The sequence below is a fragment of the Engystomops pustulosus genome, chromosome 6 (genome assembly GCF_040894005.1).
Source record: "Engystomops pustulosus chromosome 6, aEngPut4.maternal, whole genome shotgun sequence".
Taxonomy (NCBI): domain Eukaryota; kingdom Metazoa; phylum Chordata; class Amphibia; order Anura; family Leptodactylidae; genus Engystomops; species Engystomops pustulosus.
Genome location: NC_092416.1, coordinates 78,221,138 through 78,242,427, shown reverse-complemented (window position 1 = coordinate 78,242,427; position 21,290 = coordinate 78,221,138). Strand labels below are relative to the sequence as shown.

The window sequence follows — 21,290 nt, the reverse complement described above, 5'->3', positions numbered from 1 at the left end:
TCACACCTATTAGTGCATCCTCAGCTCTACTTTATGGGCAGAGGATGGTGCTGGAGTCTGAAGGTCACAGATGTTACAGAGATCCTTAATGATTCCCAGGTCAAAGTAGCCACAACTTTTGGTAAAGTAGCCAGGTCACGTGTGGTAAACCACCACTAAAACTTTAACTGTGTAAGGAGAGATACATATTATACATATGGAAATCGCAACCTACTGACCACATGCAGTCACATTATCAAGTGGAAATACACAGTCTAATCATTAGAACATGTCCATTGTTGATTTCTTCCATGATCAATACTATGTTGTTCATCAATTTTATGGCACAATGTTCATAAAATAGTAAAATGTGTAAATTTCACAGTAGCTATTTTCAACTCTTTCTCCGTATATTCTGTGTTACTTCAGGGGTCTCATGTGCTGTGACTCATAGAAGCACAAATAAGCTTATCTAAGCCATGCAAAAATGGATTGCCTTCCTGAATGCATGACCAGCGAATGCCTGGGTCATGCAAACTCTCTTAGATAAGGTTTTCTGGTTCTTACCACTGATAATGGGCTATGTATTTGGAGATCTCTTGGAGGAGCCGCCTGCTTCCTGCAAGAAATCTCTACACACAGATTCTTTGGCATCAGTTCATGCAGGAGTCTAAAAATAACATTGGGAAAAAAGGAGATGTTAGAAAGATAGGAGACAGAGGAAGTAACGGGGAATGAGGAACAAGTGAACTTGTGGAGGAGAGAGCGAGGTCACATAAGAATACATGAGATTGATCAAATAAAATGAAGAAACGTCATGGTTATAAATCAACTAGGAGCTTGATACACATCTATCTGATCATCATGCATTGGCTATAAAATTAGATAGGATTCTTAAAAGAACATTTGGGCAAATTTATGTAAAATTTTGTAATGCAGACTTAAATTAGACAGGTTCATACAGTCCAATGTCTGATATTGTGGGATCTTTTGTATTTTATATCTATTCTAACTTTACGCCTCTATTTTGTTGGCTTAGTTTACATTTCCACATATTTGGCTCTTTCTATTTTACAGTTATTCCACTATTATTCTATTCTATTACTACTTTTACATGCAATAATAAATGTGGTACAAGGTATTAGAGATACTAGGGCAGATTTATCAAAACTGTTGTATAGTAAGAAAATGCAGGGTAAGACTAGACCAGTGGTGGCGAACTTATGGCACGGGTGCCAGAAGTGGCACTCAGAGCCCTTTCTGTGGGCACCCAGGCCTTCACCAGAGAGGACTCCAGATATCATTCTGCAGTCCCAGACAGCCCAGGACTTGCTGTGCACAGAGCTATTTTAAAGTGACAGCACTCCCTGGGACTATTGGATGAGTGGGAAGGTGTGGACAGATCTGGATTATCATTGTAGCTCCTGCTCTGGCCCTGGCAATTCTTCCTGTCTATGGGATCCTGGAGGGAAGCTACAATGATCATCCAAATTTCTTCTATTTTCTGCTTTACTGGTGTCCTCAGGGTGCTGAAATGAATGAAAGCTGTGACAGAGCAGGGAGTATAAACCACAAATACATTTCTGTGCTGGCACTTTGCGATAAATAAGTGGGTCTTGGTTGTAGTTTGGGCACTCGGCCTCTAAAAGGTTCGCCATCACTGGACTAGACAGTGTTATGCTGCACAAGGTTCATATAAGAGTTTGATGCTGGATGATAAATCTGTCATAGTTTAAGACTGTCTAGTCATACTCTGACCTCCTATTAGTTGGCTTATTTTATGCGGAAAAGCTGCACCAAAATTTGAATAATTTTGGGGGCAATTAACTTTTGCAGCAAATCCATGCTAGATGAGTGAAACATCAGTGGCATAAGAAGACTCCTTATGGAGGTTTTTCATGCTGTTATACTTTGTCAGTCTAATCCCCTTGCTCCTTCAGCACTTTGCAGTGAGCGGAAAGTGTACAAGTGCTGAGGAAGTAGGTGGAGGGTGAGACAGTGTAACAGTCCATAAAGTCATATCGCATGGGGCATGGGCAGCTCCTCAGGCTCATTAGCATGATTTTAGAAGGAAGGAGGTCATGGATATTAAATATAAGAAGAGTACCACAGTCATGGTGCCTAGATCTATGAGTAAGTGCCCTTGGTTTATTATGCTTGGTTTTGATGGTTAGATTTTCGTCAAATGACAAAGTCTCTATAAGGAGTCTTCTTACTTCCTTGACCTAGTCTCTGGCCTCTCACAACTGCAAAACCAGTTCCCTACACTGTAGGGAACATACATCAAAATAGCGCTGTCTACAGTTGAGTTTCCTTTGGAATAGCTATACTGGATTGGCTCTTATCCCGCATAATGTCAATAGGCTTTCTGAAAAAGCCCTGCTTCATGTTAAGAGGGCTGCCTAACGAAGTAGCCAAGATACATTACATTACTATATGCCTACTATAAGGCCTGATGGGAGGAGCTTGACTTAAAGATTGAGGGTAATAATCAACTAATAATAGTAGATTCAAATGTAGAAAATCTGCTGAATGATGAATGCTGAACTTTTTAATTCTATGAGGTGTAGAAAATCTAATCTGCACAGTGTAGATTTTTTTCATGGCAATAATTGAAGTACTGTTTTATTTTAAAATCCACAACAGATCAGATTTTCTCCAAGGTCAATCATTAATCACTGAAACAAAGGCTAGCACACATCCCTAAATGAAGTCTGTGTGCAGGAGACCTTAGTTGTAGAATCTCAGATTTGCTTATGGATTTTGATGTGAGCAATCCTGATCACGTGCATTTACCCTATAGCAGTGGTGGCGAACCTATGGCACGGGTGCCAGAGGTGGCACTCGGAGCCCTCTCTGTGGGCACCCAGACCATCACCCAGGTCACCATTTTGAACTCAATACCTTCTTCTGCAGCCACAGGAAGCCCAGTACGTGCCTCATTCAGCGCTATTTTAAAGTGACTAGAAGTGCAGGAGGAGCAAGGAGGTGCTGACACAGCTGTGTTATCGTTGTAGTCCCTTCTCCGGACCTGTGATTGATCCTGTTAAGGGACCTTACAATAAACTACAATAATAATCAGAATTTCTTCTTCTTTCCACTGTATTAATGTCCTCAGGACGCCAATATGTTTGAAACCTGTGAGTTACTTTAAATTGGCATTTGGCACTTTGTAAAAAAATATGTGGCGTTTGTTTGCAGTTTCGGCACTCAGTCCCCAAAAGGTTCGCCATCACTGCCCTATAGGATGGACACTGTACACCAGGTACTATTCATATAATACAATACAATACAGTAAAACTTCATTGATCCTAGTCGGGAAATTGTTTTGTACACACTGTTGAGCCAGGCAACCTACGAACATAACACATAATACACAATTAAACACAATTAAACGATTAAAAGAAAAACAATTAAAAGAAAACAAATAATATGGCATGATGGCAATAGGAGCACTAGGAGAACGTATATTTGTAACGGATATTGGTGGCAGGGGATGGGGGTTTTGGGGCGGTGGGTGCTTGTCTTAATTTTGAGTGTGTCGATAGATTTTTAAAATATTTTAATCGCCTTTGGGATGAACGAATTCTGGGACCTTGTGGTCATATATAGTGCATCAGCTTTGAGCAGTTTTATTTGAATATTCCTTATGATCCATTAGTACTGTGGAAGCTATTTGGTATTTTCTCCAGGATGCTATAGACAGAGGGAATGTTGCTGAAAGAAGCCTCCACCACTGTATAACCAACATGCTGGGCTACTTCAGCTCAGTTACCATTAACCTGAAATGGGGAAAAGTTGCAATCCTATGACATTGCCAGTGGATTAAGCCTCCTATTACCGATTCTGTCGCCTACCATATTTTTCGGACTAAAAGGCGCACAAAAAATCCTTTGATTCTCTCAGAAATCAAAGTTGTGCCTTATAGTCCAGTGAGCCTTATATATGAACCTAGACGTTTAAGCAGGCATTTATTGATGGTGCGCTTTATAATCCAATACACCCCTACTAGGCGGTCCCCTACTTAAGAACACTCGACTTACATACGACCCCTAGTTACAAATGGACCTCTGGATATTGGTAATTTATTGTACTTTAGTCCCAGGCTACAATGATCAGCTGTAACAGTTATCACAGGTATCTGTAATGAAGCTTTAGTGTTAATATTGATTCTTATGACAACCCAACATTTTTAAAATCCAATTGTCACAGAGACCAAAAAAGTTCTGGCTGGGATTGCAATGATAAAATACAGTTCCGACTTACATACAAATTCAACTTAAGAACAAACCTACAGTCCCTATCTTGTATGTAACCCGGGGACTGCCTGTAGTCTGAAAAATAATGTATATAACTTCCACTACTAAAAGCTACCTGGAAAAGCTCAACAATGTTTGTGTGATGAAGATGTACAACTTTCTATTTCATACTTTTTCTTAACTCTTTTCCTTTTTTAGGATCTGATTGTATAAATTAATTTGTTATGCACGGCTGACCTATTCTTTCTAAAACATCTAACAGGTTATACTTTGTTACTGTTGTATCCAGTCAAGGAAATCCCTTGTGAACTAAACACATGTGGCATAATGCATAAAACATATTTCCCAACTGTCCTGGATCTAGTGGGACAGTCCTGGATTTGGCCTCTACCTTTGTCCCAGATGGCAGGGGGTATGGGGGCCAGAATAAGTGTGCAGAGATGGGGCTGCAATTAGAGAGGGAGTGCTAAGAAGGGATAAAATAAAAGGGGGTGCAGAGAGGGGGCCACAATAAAAAAGGGAGCATGGAGGGGGCCACAATAAGAGAGGGACCTCAATGAGAGAAGGAGGGGGGGATGAGGCATTGCACAGGGGGGGCATTAATCTGGATATTATAATGTGTGGCATAAGGAGTAAGAAAAGGGGGCATGGCAAAGGGCATGGTTTTGTGCCGTGCTACACGCTCCACTCTTTTTGTCCCTCTTTCTCCAACACAAAAGTTGAGAGGTCTGCATAAATCTCTGCTCTTCCTAGTTTGTAGAAGTTTTAACCTCTGATGTAAACAGTTATTGTACCATTGACTGACCAGAAGTAGTAATCCTGAAAATGGTGAGAAACTGAAAAAAAATTATTAAAAGTAGCCATTCAACTATCTAATGAAATAGAAAGTCACCAACCCCCAAAATGCTTGACTTATGAAATTTACTTTTACAACCTTTTTTTTATAAAGTATAGGTTGTAACTATGTAACAATTTATCTTTCACAGTTATTGATAATAATAAATATTTGCTTTATAGTTATATGATGTTGAGTATATAAGGATCTTGAGTGTCTGCAGTCAGTCCGGCTAATTCTTCTACAAATAAGCTGCAGCTTGGAAGGGCCGTCCTCGCTCCTCCTATTTATTTTCCTGTGCTCTGGGTGGCCTGGATTCACCTCCACTAAAGGTTTATTCTGTGTCTCTCATCAAAGACAATTTCATTAAGTGGTTTGTGCTGAAAATCCCCAGTAATCTAAGCAGCTCATGACACAAGAGTCAATTTTCTCAATCATTTTTTGTTTGTACTTCTTGCCATTAACTTTAGGCTCCAATATATGAGTTACCAAGGACACATCCAGGTCCTCAGTGCTGGATGCTGCCGTTCCTTGTACTCTGCAATGACCTGTTTGTGGGAGTATGCTACATCCTGTAAATTGGGTTTCTTCTATTATACTCTATTTCTTTTTGAAATTATATTTGATATATCATATGCTACAGTATTCCCGAGCCATGGGATTCATGATACTACAAAGCTGCACACAGCATTCTGCATTTTTCAAATTTTGTTATGATATGACCATGTGCCAAAAAATAATATATAGGGGGGATTTATTAGTGCTTTTTGGAAGTATATAAATTTTTCGGTGCACGGCCAGCATTTGCAACTATCTCCCCCTTAGGTTGCATTCACACATGGCGTTTTTATTGTGTTTTAAACACAATTCAACAGCTGTGGAGAGGAGATTTGTCAAATATGAGTTAACATTGTGTTTACATTATGTTAATACGATGAGTTTACAGTGTGTAAACAAAACATTAACACACTGTAAGCATAATGTTAATACATTAATTAGGCAAATCTTCTCTCCGAAGTTTTTGAATTGCATTTCCATGTGTGACCATAACCTTATGCCACCACCACTCCATATGGGCATGAAGAAGTGTGAAGGGGGCGCCCACAGCCATGGAGTGATCCTGTCCTACCCCCTGTGCCCTAGCTATAAGCAGGACCTAAAGCAGAACTTCCCCGCCAGCCATCGAATATATCAGAAGGCCGGAGCCTCTAGATATATATGACATGGCAGGAGGGGCAGGGGGAACATCTACACTGGCGCACAATGCAACAGCCCATGATAAATCACATTTGTAACTGAACACTTAAGACACCTCTCCTTTGGGCCCTGTTACCCAAAGGAAGGACCTCAAAGTGGTTATCAATCTCATTTAGACCACAATACAATTGAAATTGAGAGAGGCATTACAGCATGCCTTCCTAGGCCCATGTCACAATTGTCTGTACATCATTCTTTTTTTTTTTTTTATCAAATCTTTTTTTTTTATTTTTAACATTTTTTACAGAAACACAAATCCCCATACCCCCTCCCACTCTCAGACACAAACACCCCCCCCCCCCCTTACCCGTAGCATTCCGGACCAGATGCATAGTAACATCAACATTATAGGATCCCAATGTGACATGGATATATATCTGGACCATCTTTCATAGGTGACAGCAAAGAATACAGTATTGCACAATCGCTTTAACGTAAATGCATTACATAAAAGCGAAAAGGGATGACGTACAGACAGGAGTCCCGGTGAGTCCAGCCATGGACTCCATATCCGTTCAAATTTTGCATTTGCCCTACGTTTACAATAAACACTTTTTTATAACCTTATGATATTGTTCAGTTTATTAACATAAGTCTCTAGCCCTGGTGCAATAGGGTAAAACCAGTACGAAGCAATAAGCTTCCTAGCCTGGTATAAGATTCTATTTATACCAATAGTTACCCCATCTTCTAAGTTATCCTGACCTAACAGACCTAATAGACATACCGCTGGGGTTGCTGTCAGCATCACATAGACTTCAGTAACTAGTGCTAGTACACCTTTCCAGAACCTCCCCAGCTTTCTGCATTCCCATAGTATATGCAGCATACGGGCGTCTGTACATCATTCTACTGTGAGAGATGTGTACTCTGGATGAGTAAGAACCAGAAGGTTAGTGATTTTTTTTTTGTTATTTTCTCCACAACAGGGTGAATTTGTAAGATGCTGACCCTCTTGACCCTCTCAGGTTTCTCTTTAGGCCTAGTTCATATCAGACTTCTCTCTAGGCTCTTTTGGTCTGAATATACTGTATGTGGTCTCTGGCCTCTATGCTAGGTCTTTCACCAGGTTGCCCCTGGGTTCAAAGTGACTAACCTTGGTTGTACTGTGTCCCTCCCCTGAGGTGCAAGTTGATAAATCTTTCTCCTGGTCTCTCTCCTTGTCTGGGAGCTGGCTTTACGTATTATGGGGTTGTGTGTGCTAGGTTCCTGCAGCTACTGAGTGTCTGAATGAACTGTTTTCCTCATCCCAGCTTGGAAACCATATTTGCATATTTCCCACCCATTCTCCTCTCTCAGGAACACGTGTGTTTCCCCATACTACAAAGAGAATTTAAAAGTTTTCTCTGATATGCGTAATCAGCTGTGGGACCTTTTATAGTCCGGTGTGCTTCCAAATATTCGTCAAGAAACGGAATCTACCACATGTGGGCTTGACTGAATGTGCGCATACAGCTCAAAGATGATCAAAGAAATGGGAAGAACATATTTTTAAGTTAGAGTAAAGAGTCTGAATACTTAGGTTATATAGTAATTTTTTTTAGATTTGTTAAAATTGGATCCTGAGTGTAGACTAAGGGAGAGGATGTGCATTATTATTATTTTAGCATGAGTCTGCAACAAAATATTTAAAAATTAAAAGGGTATGAAGACTTTCTGTATGCAGTGTACATTTTCTTACTTATTCTATAATAGTATAGTATTAGCATAATAGTATAGTATTGTATCATATAGTGCACACAATAGCTATCTGGTAAATCTTAAAATGTGCCACTGTACACAATTATTTGTGTACAAAGTAAGACATGCACAGTAGTTGTCTAAAATGGCATGAATGACCTAAGAAGATTACAGCGGGCCCTGGTGGACACTTAGGATCAGGGCCCCATATGCGCTGAAAATAGTGTTTTTAGTCATGATGTTAGGATAATATATATTGGGAACATGCTCCATTATACTGTAAGTCACTGTAGTATTTTTAGGGGCGCAGTGAGGAGTTGGGCTTCAAGGAGCTGTAGATGTTTGGCTGCAAATTCAGCAGAGAAAAACAGAAGTCCTCTTCCTGATGGAGCAGATCATCACCTGTAAGGTACTACATATTAGCTGTCACTAATGTGTCACTGGCTGACTACTAGTGTGTAAAGTAGCATCATCGGGCATACTCAATCAAGTTTTGCCTCACGCAGCAAAAACAGAGATACAGCTATTTACCATAGACATCTATATGCTAGAATTACACACACACAGTATATGCATGTTGCACACATTTATAATGAATACACCACACACATACAGGTATACAAGCAGGGAATATACAACACATAAATATATATCAGCAGGGAATTTACTGCACATTAACTATATAGAAGCAATTAATGTACTGAACACAAGGGCTGCAAAAAGGCAAACATAAACATTACTGTATAAACCAGTTGCAGCTTTTGCCTTCTACCTTTGTGCTGTACTGGTGAGCCCTGGACTACATCCTGGTAGACGATGCACGAGTGACAATTCTTTTCCATCAGCTCTAAAACAACAACTTCTCTTGTCCATGTTTTATTGATTTTGCTGCCCTACTGTGCCCCTAGAGATACCATAGTCACTAAAAGTATAGTGCTCCTAATATACAGCAGCCGCACTCCCTTATTATTAAGAAGCATCACAATGCCCAACTTCACGAATTAACATGTAGCACAGCACTCCTTCACTCATCAGAATGTAGTTGTGCAGCCCCCCCCCCCCAAAAAAAAAATTCTTTCATACAGAGTGAAGCATTCCGCCTGCTCCCTCAACTAAGTAATTCAGGGCTCAGCAGCACTCCGAACCCTCCTTACTAGGTAATGCGGAGTTCAGCAGCCCCTTCATCCCCCAAGTAATGAAGAGTTCAGCAGCACTCTGCCCCACTAAAAGTTAATGCTTAGTTCAGCAGAGCCCAGCAGACCGCTGTCATGTGATCTGTCCAAAAGCTTGCTGACTAATAACAACTACCAGAATATGGAGTGCCGGCCTGGGGTGTAATACCTTATTTTATGAAATGTTTATACATACCAATGATTAACATGCATTTTTGCTATTTATCCAATATTTCTTTTTATTGTACAATCCTTCTGTTCTGTCCCAGTGCTGTACACATGTTATCACGAGTTGCAGTAATCTCTAGATGTCAGGTTCTTGGATTAGATCTGTAGGAAAGGCACCGCTCATCATAAGAGTCTGCCATGGCTGCTGGAAGTTCTCTGCTTCACAGGTCATATCGCAACTCTCACTGACATGAAATGAAAGGGAATTGGTTTCAGTCTTTCATTTTCATGTTTGCTCCAGTCATGAACAGCACACTTAAGGGAAATAGAATTCTCTCTGGGGTCAAACTGTTTAACCCTTCAAAGGGTACAGAATAGATGAGAGAACATCAGGAGCATCAGGATAGTGTTAAGGGGTTAATTCCCACAAATAAACAGTAAAAGTTGTAGAGGATAATTTATCATCTGGACAAAAGTCAAAGAAGGGATTTAAGGTGCATGGACGGAGAGGGTGTCCCCTATTACTGCAAAATATCACTTGCAAATAAAACAGGAGCATCTCAAACCTGAACCAGACTGGAGTGTCAGCTGAGGAGGCTCATCTGCAGATTAGACCCAGATGTTTCTCTTCCCCTGTGTCCCTGTGGAGTACATGGCTGCCACCCTCCCCCTCCGCTTCACATTCTGTCAGTTTATATGTCAGCATTACATGTGTTCTCATCCACATGTTCTGCTGTCATAAAGTGTGGAATGTTGCCCAGAATTATGGCTTTGCTGAGGGGAGGTAAAATGGGGGCTATGAACCTGCGGGAGAAGCAATGACCCCTATTTATCTGGGACATTGTAAATGACACATTGTGGAATTCTGGTACAAGACTTGATCCAAAACAGCTAAAAATCTTCTTCTAGTGAAAAATCCCTGAAGAAGAAAAGCATACTGGAAGAATGCTGGACACTACACATAAGCAGCACTGACTGATCATTGGGAAATGATAAGAAACAGGGGTTTAGCAACATACGCTAAACAAATTGCGCTGCACGGAATAGTAAGTGAACCCTTGACCCAAAGTACAGAAGTATTGTTCCATATGACTGTTTGTACTCTGTAATGGAATATTATATTTATATATGCCCCCATGATTTGTAAAGTGCTGTGGAATTTGATGGCACTATCTAAATAAAGATTATTATTATTATTATTATTATTATTATTATCAGTAAAGTAGATAAAGAATGGTTGGAACCGAAGATTTATGTTTTGGAATCTCTGGAAACTCACAGTCTGGATCATAACCCTATTGAGAAGCTGAGTTGTGCATATAAGGTATCCTAAAAATATTGATGTTCCCTGAATGCTATGCAACCCTTATTCGCAACTATAGGGAATTTTGGAGGAGGTGATCAGACCATTTTTTAATATAGTTATCCAGGTTATTTCATACTTTTTCTTGCAAATGTTAGTGGATACAGATTCCATGCAACAAATAAGTACCTACAAATATGAAGTCCTATGTCTTGTGACACTATCCTTCCCCTGATTCTTTCACTGGACTCATGGAAAGATGTTACCTCCGCTCAGCCAGAGCAAAGACCTCCCCCCAGCAATCCATAGTAATCTACAAAGTCCCAGAAGTGGTTGTATCTTGTTACACATCAGAGGAGAACCACCAGATGAGCCATGTACTATACTAGGCCTCATTAGATTACCTTTTTATCATTCTACTGTACATGGGGGGAGGTTGTTGCTTAGTTAGAAGAGGAATTTGTCTATTTTGATTCATTTCTATGTCGCGTCATTGAAGGAGTTAATGTTTTCACAGGAAAGTGCAGATTCTATGTGAGTTCTTAACTATTGTTCCCTCCGCCTTTGATACAGAGGCCAAAAAAACTCTCGATGGAGGAAGTCAGTCAGCAGATGTTGCCCTGAAACTGCTACAAGATCTAAGCCGAAGTTAAATGCATCTATTTTTAGGCAGACGGGGCTTCCGAGCATTCAGGGGGTCTGGCTGTCTGAGCAGAGGTACAAAAGAGACTTAATATGAGTTTATTTTCCTTTGCACTGGAGGCTTGGGGCACTGATGACGCTCAGAGAAGCAGGAAAAGGTGGAGAAGATGGAGGGAGAGTTGCATACCGCCAGGCGGTGTATTCATTGGACCCATCAATGTGCACAACACAATAGGGCTCGCTTCCTGACAGCACCCCAGACACAGAATGACTGACACAAGACAAATCCCTAGGCTGCAATATACAACCCTCACAATACAGAGATAAGGGACAACAATACATCATAGGACCTTAAAGATGGAAAGAGGAGCTGACAGGCAGGATGTGAGCACCAAGAGACCTGTCAGCAGCTCCACCATTCACAAAGAAGGACATCTGTCGGAGGGAAGCACTTTTCATGCACGATCACTACCCCACCAACAAATTATATATTAAAATATTGCTCAATGATTAGGTAATTGGGGTTCAATTCTTGAATTATGAAAAGTTCTGCAGCTTTCTAAAACTTTCAGTTCATTTAACTATTTCAAAGACCTTTGCTTCTGGCCATTAGAGGTAGGACATATAGATTTTCCAGTTCCTGCACTCAGCACACTACTTTCCCCACATGCTGTCACACTGTTATATGGAGGATCTCCTGGCATCTGGATCATGTTCTGTACTATGTGTAGATCTCCACATTATCAGTCTTAAATTCTGACATGTTACTGATAAGTTGTGACAGGAGAGAATTATGGCCACTGTCATTGCTAATTACCAGGCTCTGTACTCACAAGATTTCTCTTTATCTCAGTGAATTTGGTTACCACACATCCATCAGTTCATATTTTTTTCCTTACAGTCACTAGTGAACTCCTGAAACATACCACATATGAATGACATTTTTGCAATGATACTTTGCAGAATTTTGGCATCTCCTGTATTTACAAGAAACTGGGCATTTTTAAATCTAACAGCCATGATTCTTTGTCCCCCTAACATTAGATTGCGAAAACTCCATACAAGACCTTAAGCAGCTTGGATTGTGCCTCTCCAATCTTATTCTAGACTTTGGGACCTTGATTTCCAAATTAAATGCAAAATTTACTTTGAAAACAACATCTTGGACCACTGAGCAACAGTCCAGTTCTTTTTCTCCTTGGCGCAGGTTAGGTGGCACTGTCTATTGGTTAGGAGTGGCTTGACACAGAATGCAACACTTGTAGCCAATGTCCTGGATACGTCTATGCGTGGTGGCTCTTAAAGCACTCCAGCAGCAGTCCACTTCGTGTGAATCTCCCCCAAATTTTGGAATCACTGTTTCTTAACAATCCTATCAAGGGTGCGGATATCCCAGTTGCTTGTACACCCTTTTATACCACACATTTTTTGGATATCTGTCAAGTCAGCAGTCTTCCCTATGATTATGTCACCTACTGAATCAGACTATGGAACCTTTTAAATTGTTTAGGAAACCTTTTTCAGGTGTTTTTGGTTCATTAATTTAGTTTTCTGAAACAGTGGCCCCAATACATGAAAACTGGAGCAACCTGCCATAGTGCAGTTTGCCTAACTAATGTGCAGTTTGCGCCAGATAATCCAATAGTCCCACACACTGTCACCTGTGCTCCTGCAACCCATGTCTCGGGTTGCGGGCGCACCCCCTGTACCTACATCTTCCTCTTAGAGGTGACTGCAGGCATACTCACCTGTCCACGCTCCAGCGATGGCGCCTGTGGTCCAGCGTGCTGCTAATTGGCGCTGGACAGCCGTTGCCCTGTTGTATAGCCTGCCTCATCCTATGAACCCTGCCAGATCTTTGTGGCTAGTTGCCTTAGAGAAAGCATTTTTATTGGCTCTAGTGATTTATCCCTTGTGATCTCTGCTTTGTTTCTTGACTTCGATTCTCTGCCACCTGCCGTGACCGTCTGCTACATTCCTGACTCCGATCCTGTGCCACCGGTCCTGACCTCCTGACTGACTTCGGCTCTGACTCTGTCTGCCACCTCTGTACCTCGCCCTTGGTGACTACCGCGAGCAAGTTGCACCTGTGGAGCGACCTGGTGGTATCCCGCTGCAACAAGTCCAACCTTCTTTCCAGAGGGCTCTGGTGAATACCGGGTGCTAGGTGTTGGCTAACTCCTTTGCTCGCATTGGTTCAGTGGGTCCACCGCCACCGATCCTGACAGTAAGAACTTGCCATGGATCCCGCCAAAGTACCTCTCCCTGAAGTAGCTGAACTCACCACCATTGTGGCTCAGCAGTCCCAGCAGATCTTCGTGAAGGCTCAGCAACTTAACTAGCTTACTGCCGCAATGTAGCAGTTATTGGTCACCCAGCAGCAGTAACCAGTTCTTCCGGCACCTCCCGCTACAGCTTCTTCTGCAGAGCCCACACTGTGTTTGTCTATGCCTTCCAAATATGACGAAATGCCAAGTTGTGCAGGGGCTTCATCACCCAGCTGTTACCCACACAGTTCTCCACAGAAAGGTCTAAGGTGGCATTCCTGGTCAGTCTCTGGGAAAGCTCTGGCATGGGCAACCACTCACTGGGACCAGAACAACCTGGTCACTGCTAACATCACTGTATTCCTCACTGAATTCCGGTCCATCTTTGAGGAATCAGCCTGGACATCTTCTGCTGAGACCGTCCTATTGAATTTGTTTCAAAGGCACTTGTCAGCTGGCGACTACATGGTTCAATTCCGCACTCTTGCCTCCGAGCTCTTTTGGAATGAAGCAGCATTCTGGCCATAAAGCTTGCTTTGGAAGAGTGGCGGCATCTTCTGGAAGGAGCTCGTCATCCTGTCTGTATTCATACTGACCACAAAAATGTCCTGTATCTCCAGACCGCTCAACACCTCAATCCACGACAGGCTAGTTGGTCCCAACTTCTTCTCTTGCTTCAACTTCTTGATCCATTTCCGACGAGCAGAATGCTAAAGCTGATACCCTGACTCATGCCTCCAATGTAATTGGGGAAGAACTGTCTCCTCAACATATTGTTCCTCCTGATCGGCTTGTTGTTGCTGCTCCCGTGGATCTTTGGCAAATTCCTCCTGGCAAGGCCTATGTCCAACCTGTTCTTTGGAAGAAGATATTATCTTGGGGACATTGCCATCTGTGAAATTAAAAGGGGCAGCGTGCCGCTAATTTGCGCTGGCCAACCGTTGCCCTGTTATATAGCCTGCCTCTTCCTATCACCTCTGCCTGATCTTTGTGCCCAGTTGCCTTAGAGAAAGCGTTGTTATTGACACTAGTGATTTATCCGTTGATTCGACTGATTTGGACTGAGCGCAGGATTTAACTTTCAAATTGTGTGTCAAGCACTTAGATGCACCACTAAAAAGATGGTGAACACATTCATGACTTCGGGCGCACGATCTCAGTGAATCGCCACATGGTGCATTATAGTCAGACAATAGTCTGTGAACTTCGGTGACCCTGTAAGTAAATGTGCTTCAATATATGAGTTTCACTTTTAGAATTGAATTACTGAAAAAAATAACTTTTAGCTGATATTCTAATTTATTGAAAAGCAATTGTAGTTTTATCATAGTGATATGTTAAGGGTGTTTTAACCTGTACCAGGTCATAACCGGAAAGATGATGGTTGTAATGTGTACAGTCCCTGACTACTTGGCACTACTTTCTCGGCTGCAGTTATTTATCAATGGACAGAAGGCTCCAGTCTCTATATTACTGTCAATAACATCATAAATCTTTAAGACTTGCTCTTTGTTTAAATTAGCGAATGACCAGAAAACATACGGAGCAACATAGATTGGTAACTCTGCATATACACAAGTAGCAGCTGTCCGCACCCAGGCTTCATCCACTGGCCTGGCTTTTATCTATTTCAGTCTCTTTATATATGTCTAGCAGTTGTTAGTCTTTGTTCGAAAAAAGCAGATTTTCTGCAGAAAGTCACTCAAAGCAACTGGTAAATTGGTGAAGATTTGAGACTGGGCTTAACCTTGTATAGATCCTACTTTGCTTGCTTAAAGGAAATCTACCATTTTCCAAACATACCTTGAGAAGGCTGTAGCTACACTGATGCAGAAACATCATCTTGTTTAATTTTTTCTAAAAAACAATTATGATAATGAGGCTCTGTCGCTCCCGTGACTTCCTCAGTGCTTCTCCTCACCCTAACTGTGCACTGCTCCAATCTTGACCCGCCCAGCAGAAGCCAAGAATACGTCATCACTGTGTTGTCCATGACAGGCAGGAGTAATCAATCACTGCACCATCCCCCAGCTGTTCAGTATGAGTCATCCAGCTCAGGTTGATTAATCTTGTCTGCACAGTTTAGGCAGCTCTTTTATGTATGGAAGCCAGTCTGCCCCCAACTTTCCCAAGGTCCTGAATTTTTTAATTGTTTTTTGAGAAAAACAACTCAGTTCAGGAATTAACCCTTTCCCGATGCAGTATGGCAGTGTATGATAGGATCGATCAGGCAACCTAGGGTTAAAGTACCCCAGGGGATCTGAAAAATAGTAAAAATTAAAAAATTATATTAAAAAAACTAAAAATTCAAATCACCCCACTTTCCCTAAATGTCATATAAATATAAATAAACAGTAAAAATCATAAAAAGTTTAGGTAACACCACGTTTGAAAATGGCCGATCTATCAAAATATGGTAACGTTTTTTCACTGCATTTCACCCCCACAATGAAAAATAGTGCCCGAAGTCAAAGATGGTACTTTTTTTGCCATCTCAAAAATATTTAAAAATTCAATAAAAAGTGATCAAAAGGTCGTACAGTCCTAAAAATGATATAATTGAAAATGTCATCAAATGTCACAAAAATGATACAACTCACAGCTCTGTACACCAAAGTATGAAAAAGTTATTAGCGTCAGAAGAAGGCAAAATGTCTATAACTACATTCCCATCTCCTTGTGCAAAACTTTGGTGAAAATTCTCCAACCTTAAACTTTTCCTCCTGTATCTGCGGTTTTATGTTGAATGTGACAGGAAGGTAACTGTGTGCCTAAATGCATTCCCCCCACAAACACAACTTTGTTTCTTAGATCCTTTGTCCCACATAGGGCATATCTTTAGATTTATCATTGCAATACATTCTTCTGTATACTGAATTAAATTGCTATCATTTCTGTGCCCCTTTAATTCTCATAGATTTGATTAGTAGACTACAACTCCCATCATCTTTTGCTTGGCTTCTGAAGGAATGCTCCTCTGTGTCTCTTCCCCTCTGTACTGTAGGACATGGAAGGCGAGTCAGACACTGAGGAAGGAAGGAAACCTCTTCAGGTTTAATAGCATTTCCTCTTTGCTGTTGAGTCTGATGTGGGATTCATTCTCCCCATGAGTGTCACTGTCTCCCTGGCTGCCCGGGAAGGTATATTCCATAGCGGACTCCACTCTAGGGTTGTGTAAGTCGGCAGGGGATGCAGGAGGGGGGATTTTGTTTATGGCTGAACTCTGTCTCTGTGATTTGTGCATCTGGTTTTCTTTGCATCTGTAACTGGTTCTCATTGGGTTTGTTTGACTATAGGTGATCCAGCAATGACTTATTGCTTTAGCTCCTCAGCCACTGATGGCTCTGCCATGTTCCAGCAACAGCCTTCTGGAGTCATGGTAAGTGGAAAACTGTGGAAAACGATTCAATTCCCATAACAAAGTCTTCCAGTAATCCTAATATGCGCAGGTGAGAGTCATGTATCCTGTTATTGCCATGCCCTGTAGCTGGTTATGGCTGTATTGTACTCTGCACATGCACTGAAAATCTGCAATGTTTACCATTCCAAGGTACAAAACATGACACAAGAAGATTGACATCTAAAATGTCAATTTCCATGTGGATTTGCAGGCTTGCAGTCACAATTATGTATGCTTCAGAAATGAAATCCATCAGCATTTTTTCCTTCTTCAGTTTCTGCAGAAAACTTGTCTGCTAACTTATATTCTGGGGAAGGCCTGCACAATATTTTCAGGAATGGAAATATAATGGTTTCTTTGGAGCTAATATAGTGGGCAGGGATGTAACTGGAGGAGGCTGGGCCACACTGCAGGCTATTGCATGGGCCCCCCTTCATCCTATCATTAATGCACATATTAATGCACATGTTTATAGAATCACACACATTTAGATACTGGTGCACACATATATACACGTATACACTCATGCATACAATTATGAGTGTATACATTTTTGCACACAGTACACAATACATTCAGTGAGTATATAGACCATATATACGGATCTATACACAGACCATATATACAGATCTACACAGTACATACATAAAGTATATATGCACTATATATATACATACAGTACCATATACTAACATATGTACACACATTTTTATTAATTTATTTTTTAATTAAAACATTTTTTTCACTTGCACCACTTTAAGCAAGCATTTGATTGCTTGTTTATTATAATAATATATAAATAAGCAATCAAATGCTTTTTATCACCGTCAGCCTTACAGGCGGTTACTATTGACAGCCCTGAGGTTGCCATAGACCCCAGGGTCACCATAGCAATGATTGGTACCCACCTAAAATCCTTCAGGGCCACCGATTGAATAGGGAATCCCACTGAAGGCATTTAAATTTTGCTTTGACAGAGGCTGACACCCCGTGTTTTCCGATGGCCAGTTCATCTCCGGTGTAGAGTTGAAGCAGGAACGGCTCCATGACGTACTATTACTGCATGGAGTGCTAAGTTACAGCACTCCATGCCGTAATAGTATGTCATGGAGTGCTAAGAGGTTAATAAAGTATTACATTTAATGGTATATTATTGTAATAGTGATGGTGACAAAATGGTACTTAAATATAATTATAATTTTTCTATCCACTGATCTTGAAAATGTTAAAGATATTGTAACGTCCGTGCCTGAACATCGCTCTATCCGCAGTAGGCGGAATACATGGCGTATTTGTGTGTGAACTGTGGCTTAATTCTTGTGTTTGGATTAACTGAGCCACACCCTGCTCCTTTCATTTCTGTCCTGCCCAGCAAGGGTTACTAGCCTGATGGACAGTTCCTCCAGTGTGCAGCTGGAGGCGTGTCCGGATCGGCATTAAATGCCTGCCCATTCCCATCTTACTAGGCTGTTTTTTTTTTTTTAGTCTTGTCTTCCCTGTGTTTCTAGTTCAGTTTTACCTGTCTCCGTGTGTACCTGATCTGTGTATATCTGCTTGAGCTTGATCTTGACCTGACCTGTATATAACCCGTTTGATCTTGACCTGACCTGTATATCCTGCCTGTACCTGTATCTGGATCTGACCTGTTATTATCTGCCTGAAGACTTGTCTATATCTGTTGTTTTGTCCCTGTCTCAGTCCTGTGTTTGTATTCTGTGTACCAGTGTGAACACTGGTCTATTCCTGTATTCCGGTTACCTGTTCAGTCTTGTGTTGGTTTCTGTGCGCCAGTGTGAACACTGGTCTATACCTGTAATCCCGTTACCTGTCCACTCCACCATCCAGCAGCTGCCAGACGAAGTAAGTTTCCCCTGTCATGTTGTAGGGTCGCTCAGGGACCGTCAGTTAGGTTCTTGATAGTGGGTTCGCCCTTATCAGGGCGGTTTATCTGCTTTAGGCAGGGCCTTAGCCCGCAGGGACGTCGCAGGGTGAGTTCGCCACCAATTACGTAGTCTGACAGCTAGCTCCAAGCCTGGTTGTGGTTGCGCGTTTTCTGGACAGGTGCTGACAGATATACTCCTCCTATCAAACAATATGATAATTCTGTCATGTTCTGAATAGTTGTTAAGTTCTCCTTGGGGTCCTATGACCCATTCAGGGCGTCTGTTATGCGCTGTCCCTTAGTGAGCAGAGGAGCCTTGGCAGTGATGTTTACATTAGTATGCGGCCCTCTTTTTTTTTTCCGAGCCTGAACACAAAGCTTTCTTTGGCACAGTATATTTAGCTATTGAAGTTTGGAGCCATGTAAAAATAGACCACCGCCTGCCACATTATTAGCCTTGTTGTATTTGGCTGCATGTCCCTGCGTCGTGTGGATAACCAATCAAAGTGCAAATACTTAAAGCGGTTTAACACTGAGTAATCCAGGCACTTCATATCTGGATCTAAGCCGAGGACCTTTCACTGGCTACCTGACTATAAAATAAATGTATAACACCACATTTCACAAGTCTGATGTCATAGGATGATGTCATCATGTAAACAGTAAGGAAACCTATAAGAGATATACAGAGATGGAGATCTCAGTCCTGAAACTAGGCTTTCAAGGCTCAGAAAACCTCATACAATTCAGAAGAACTGGATGCGGGGAGGAAAATCACAGTGGAAGGGGCAACGTGAGAGTTTCATTCTGAGATCTCTGCCTTTGTGACTTTATGCAACTAATCTGCATATAAGTTCAATGTTGACTTACTGGATGATGCCACCATGGACAGTAATAGATACATGATATGGAAAGGGTTAATTTGCTTCTGGTTGATATTTGAGATATTTCTGCTGATAGGTTCTCTCTTATAATAATTAGCTTTTTTATGTGGGAAGTCTGAAACAAATAACTTATTATTATGGTTTAATGATAAAACATAATAAACGTGAAAATGAAAACAGTTGTTTGCATCAACAGTTTCTAAAATCTACACCTTTATACATATTTTACTTGTCCGCTCTTGCCGCATGCATCTCAAAAACATCTTTAGAATCTGCCCATTTCTTATAATTGAAACCTCTAAAAGGCTAATCCCATCTCGACTACTGTAACTTCCTACTAATCGGTCTTCCACTTACCAAACTCTCCTCTACAATCTATTCTTAATTTAGCAGCCAGACTCATCTTAGATTATATGCAGCATGGATGTGCTACCCATCTCTTTAGACAAGCCTATTCCCTATCTGCATGACACGTCCACTCTCTGCTAACCCTGCACTCCTCCCTTCTGTTATTCTGTTATCTGGTAGACACCAAGTAGCAAGCTCCAGGCTTCTCCGCAGTCACATTCACCTTGGACTTTGTATATAAGATGATGGCTGGTTCAAGCAGCAGCATTTTTATTTATTAAATTATTTTTATTTTGTTCCCTTATAAAGAATGGCTGGACCTTATACCTCTTGTGTCACCGTCTTCACCCTCAGACTGTAAGCTCTCGTATACAGGGCCCTCACTTCTTTGTTTGCATATGACTTATACAACTTACAGAGTAAAAACTATGTCCCCCATGATTAGTAAAGCGCTGCAGAATATTTTGCTGCTATGTAAATAACAGAGCACATGGACACATCTCTGCCCGCTGTGTTACAAGTGAAGAGAAGAAGGTAGTGGAGGCGAGTATCGGAAGGTAAGTTTATGCAGGGCATTTCATCATTAGGGGGGGGCTGCAGGATATTACATCATCTGGGCATTTATTTATATTTAATTGAATTCATTTGCGAATGTAAACATTTCTTTAATTAGATGTTATAAAAAAAAATGTTCCTGTGTGAAGATAATTTCTCATAAATGTAGTCATGTTGTCCCTTAGAAATGAGATGGCTTCCTTGGATACGACCACCTCTGCTGGAGTGATTGCAGAAAGAAACAAAAGGTTTTCGAATATGAAATGTCCAGGAGTTACTACATGTCACACAGCCGTCCTGTGGTAATGATTGCTGAATCCAGGTGGTCAGGCAGGACTCGATAGCTCATGTCTGGCCACTGCTGCCAAAATGTGAGGTGGTCTTATCCAAGGAAGCTATCTTGTTTCTAAGGGACAACATGGCTACATTTTATGAGAAATTATCTTCACACAGGAACATTTTTTTTAATAACATCCAATTGAAAAAATGTTTACATATGGCAAATTAATTCAATTTAATGTAAATGCCCAGATGGGAATAACCCTTTAAGGGGGGCTGCAGGGCATTTCATTATGGGGGGGGGGGGGGCTGCAGGGCATTTCATCATTAGGGGGGCTGCAGGGCATTTCACCATTAGGGGGGCTGTAGGGCATTTCACC

The 21,290-nt window shown here is 41.3% G+C and overlaps 1 protein-coding gene across 1 annotated transcript in view; it reads left to right on the top strand.

Annotated features, from left to right (window-relative positions):
- Positions 1-16,604: 16,604 nt before the first annotated feature.
- ETS1 (ETS proto-oncogene 1, transcription factor) overlaps positions 16,605-21,290 on the top strand; it is a 67,251-nt gene continuing 62,565 nt past the window's right edge. Inside the window, exons 1-2 of the mRNA XM_072156682.1 lie at positions 16,605-16,736; positions 16,859-16,941. Coding sequence (XP_072012783.1) covers positions 16,870-16,941 — 72 coding nt within the window. The 5' untranslated portion in view covers positions 16,605-16,736; positions 16,859-16,869. The remainder of the gene's footprint in view (positions 16,737-16,858; positions 16,942-21,290) is intronic.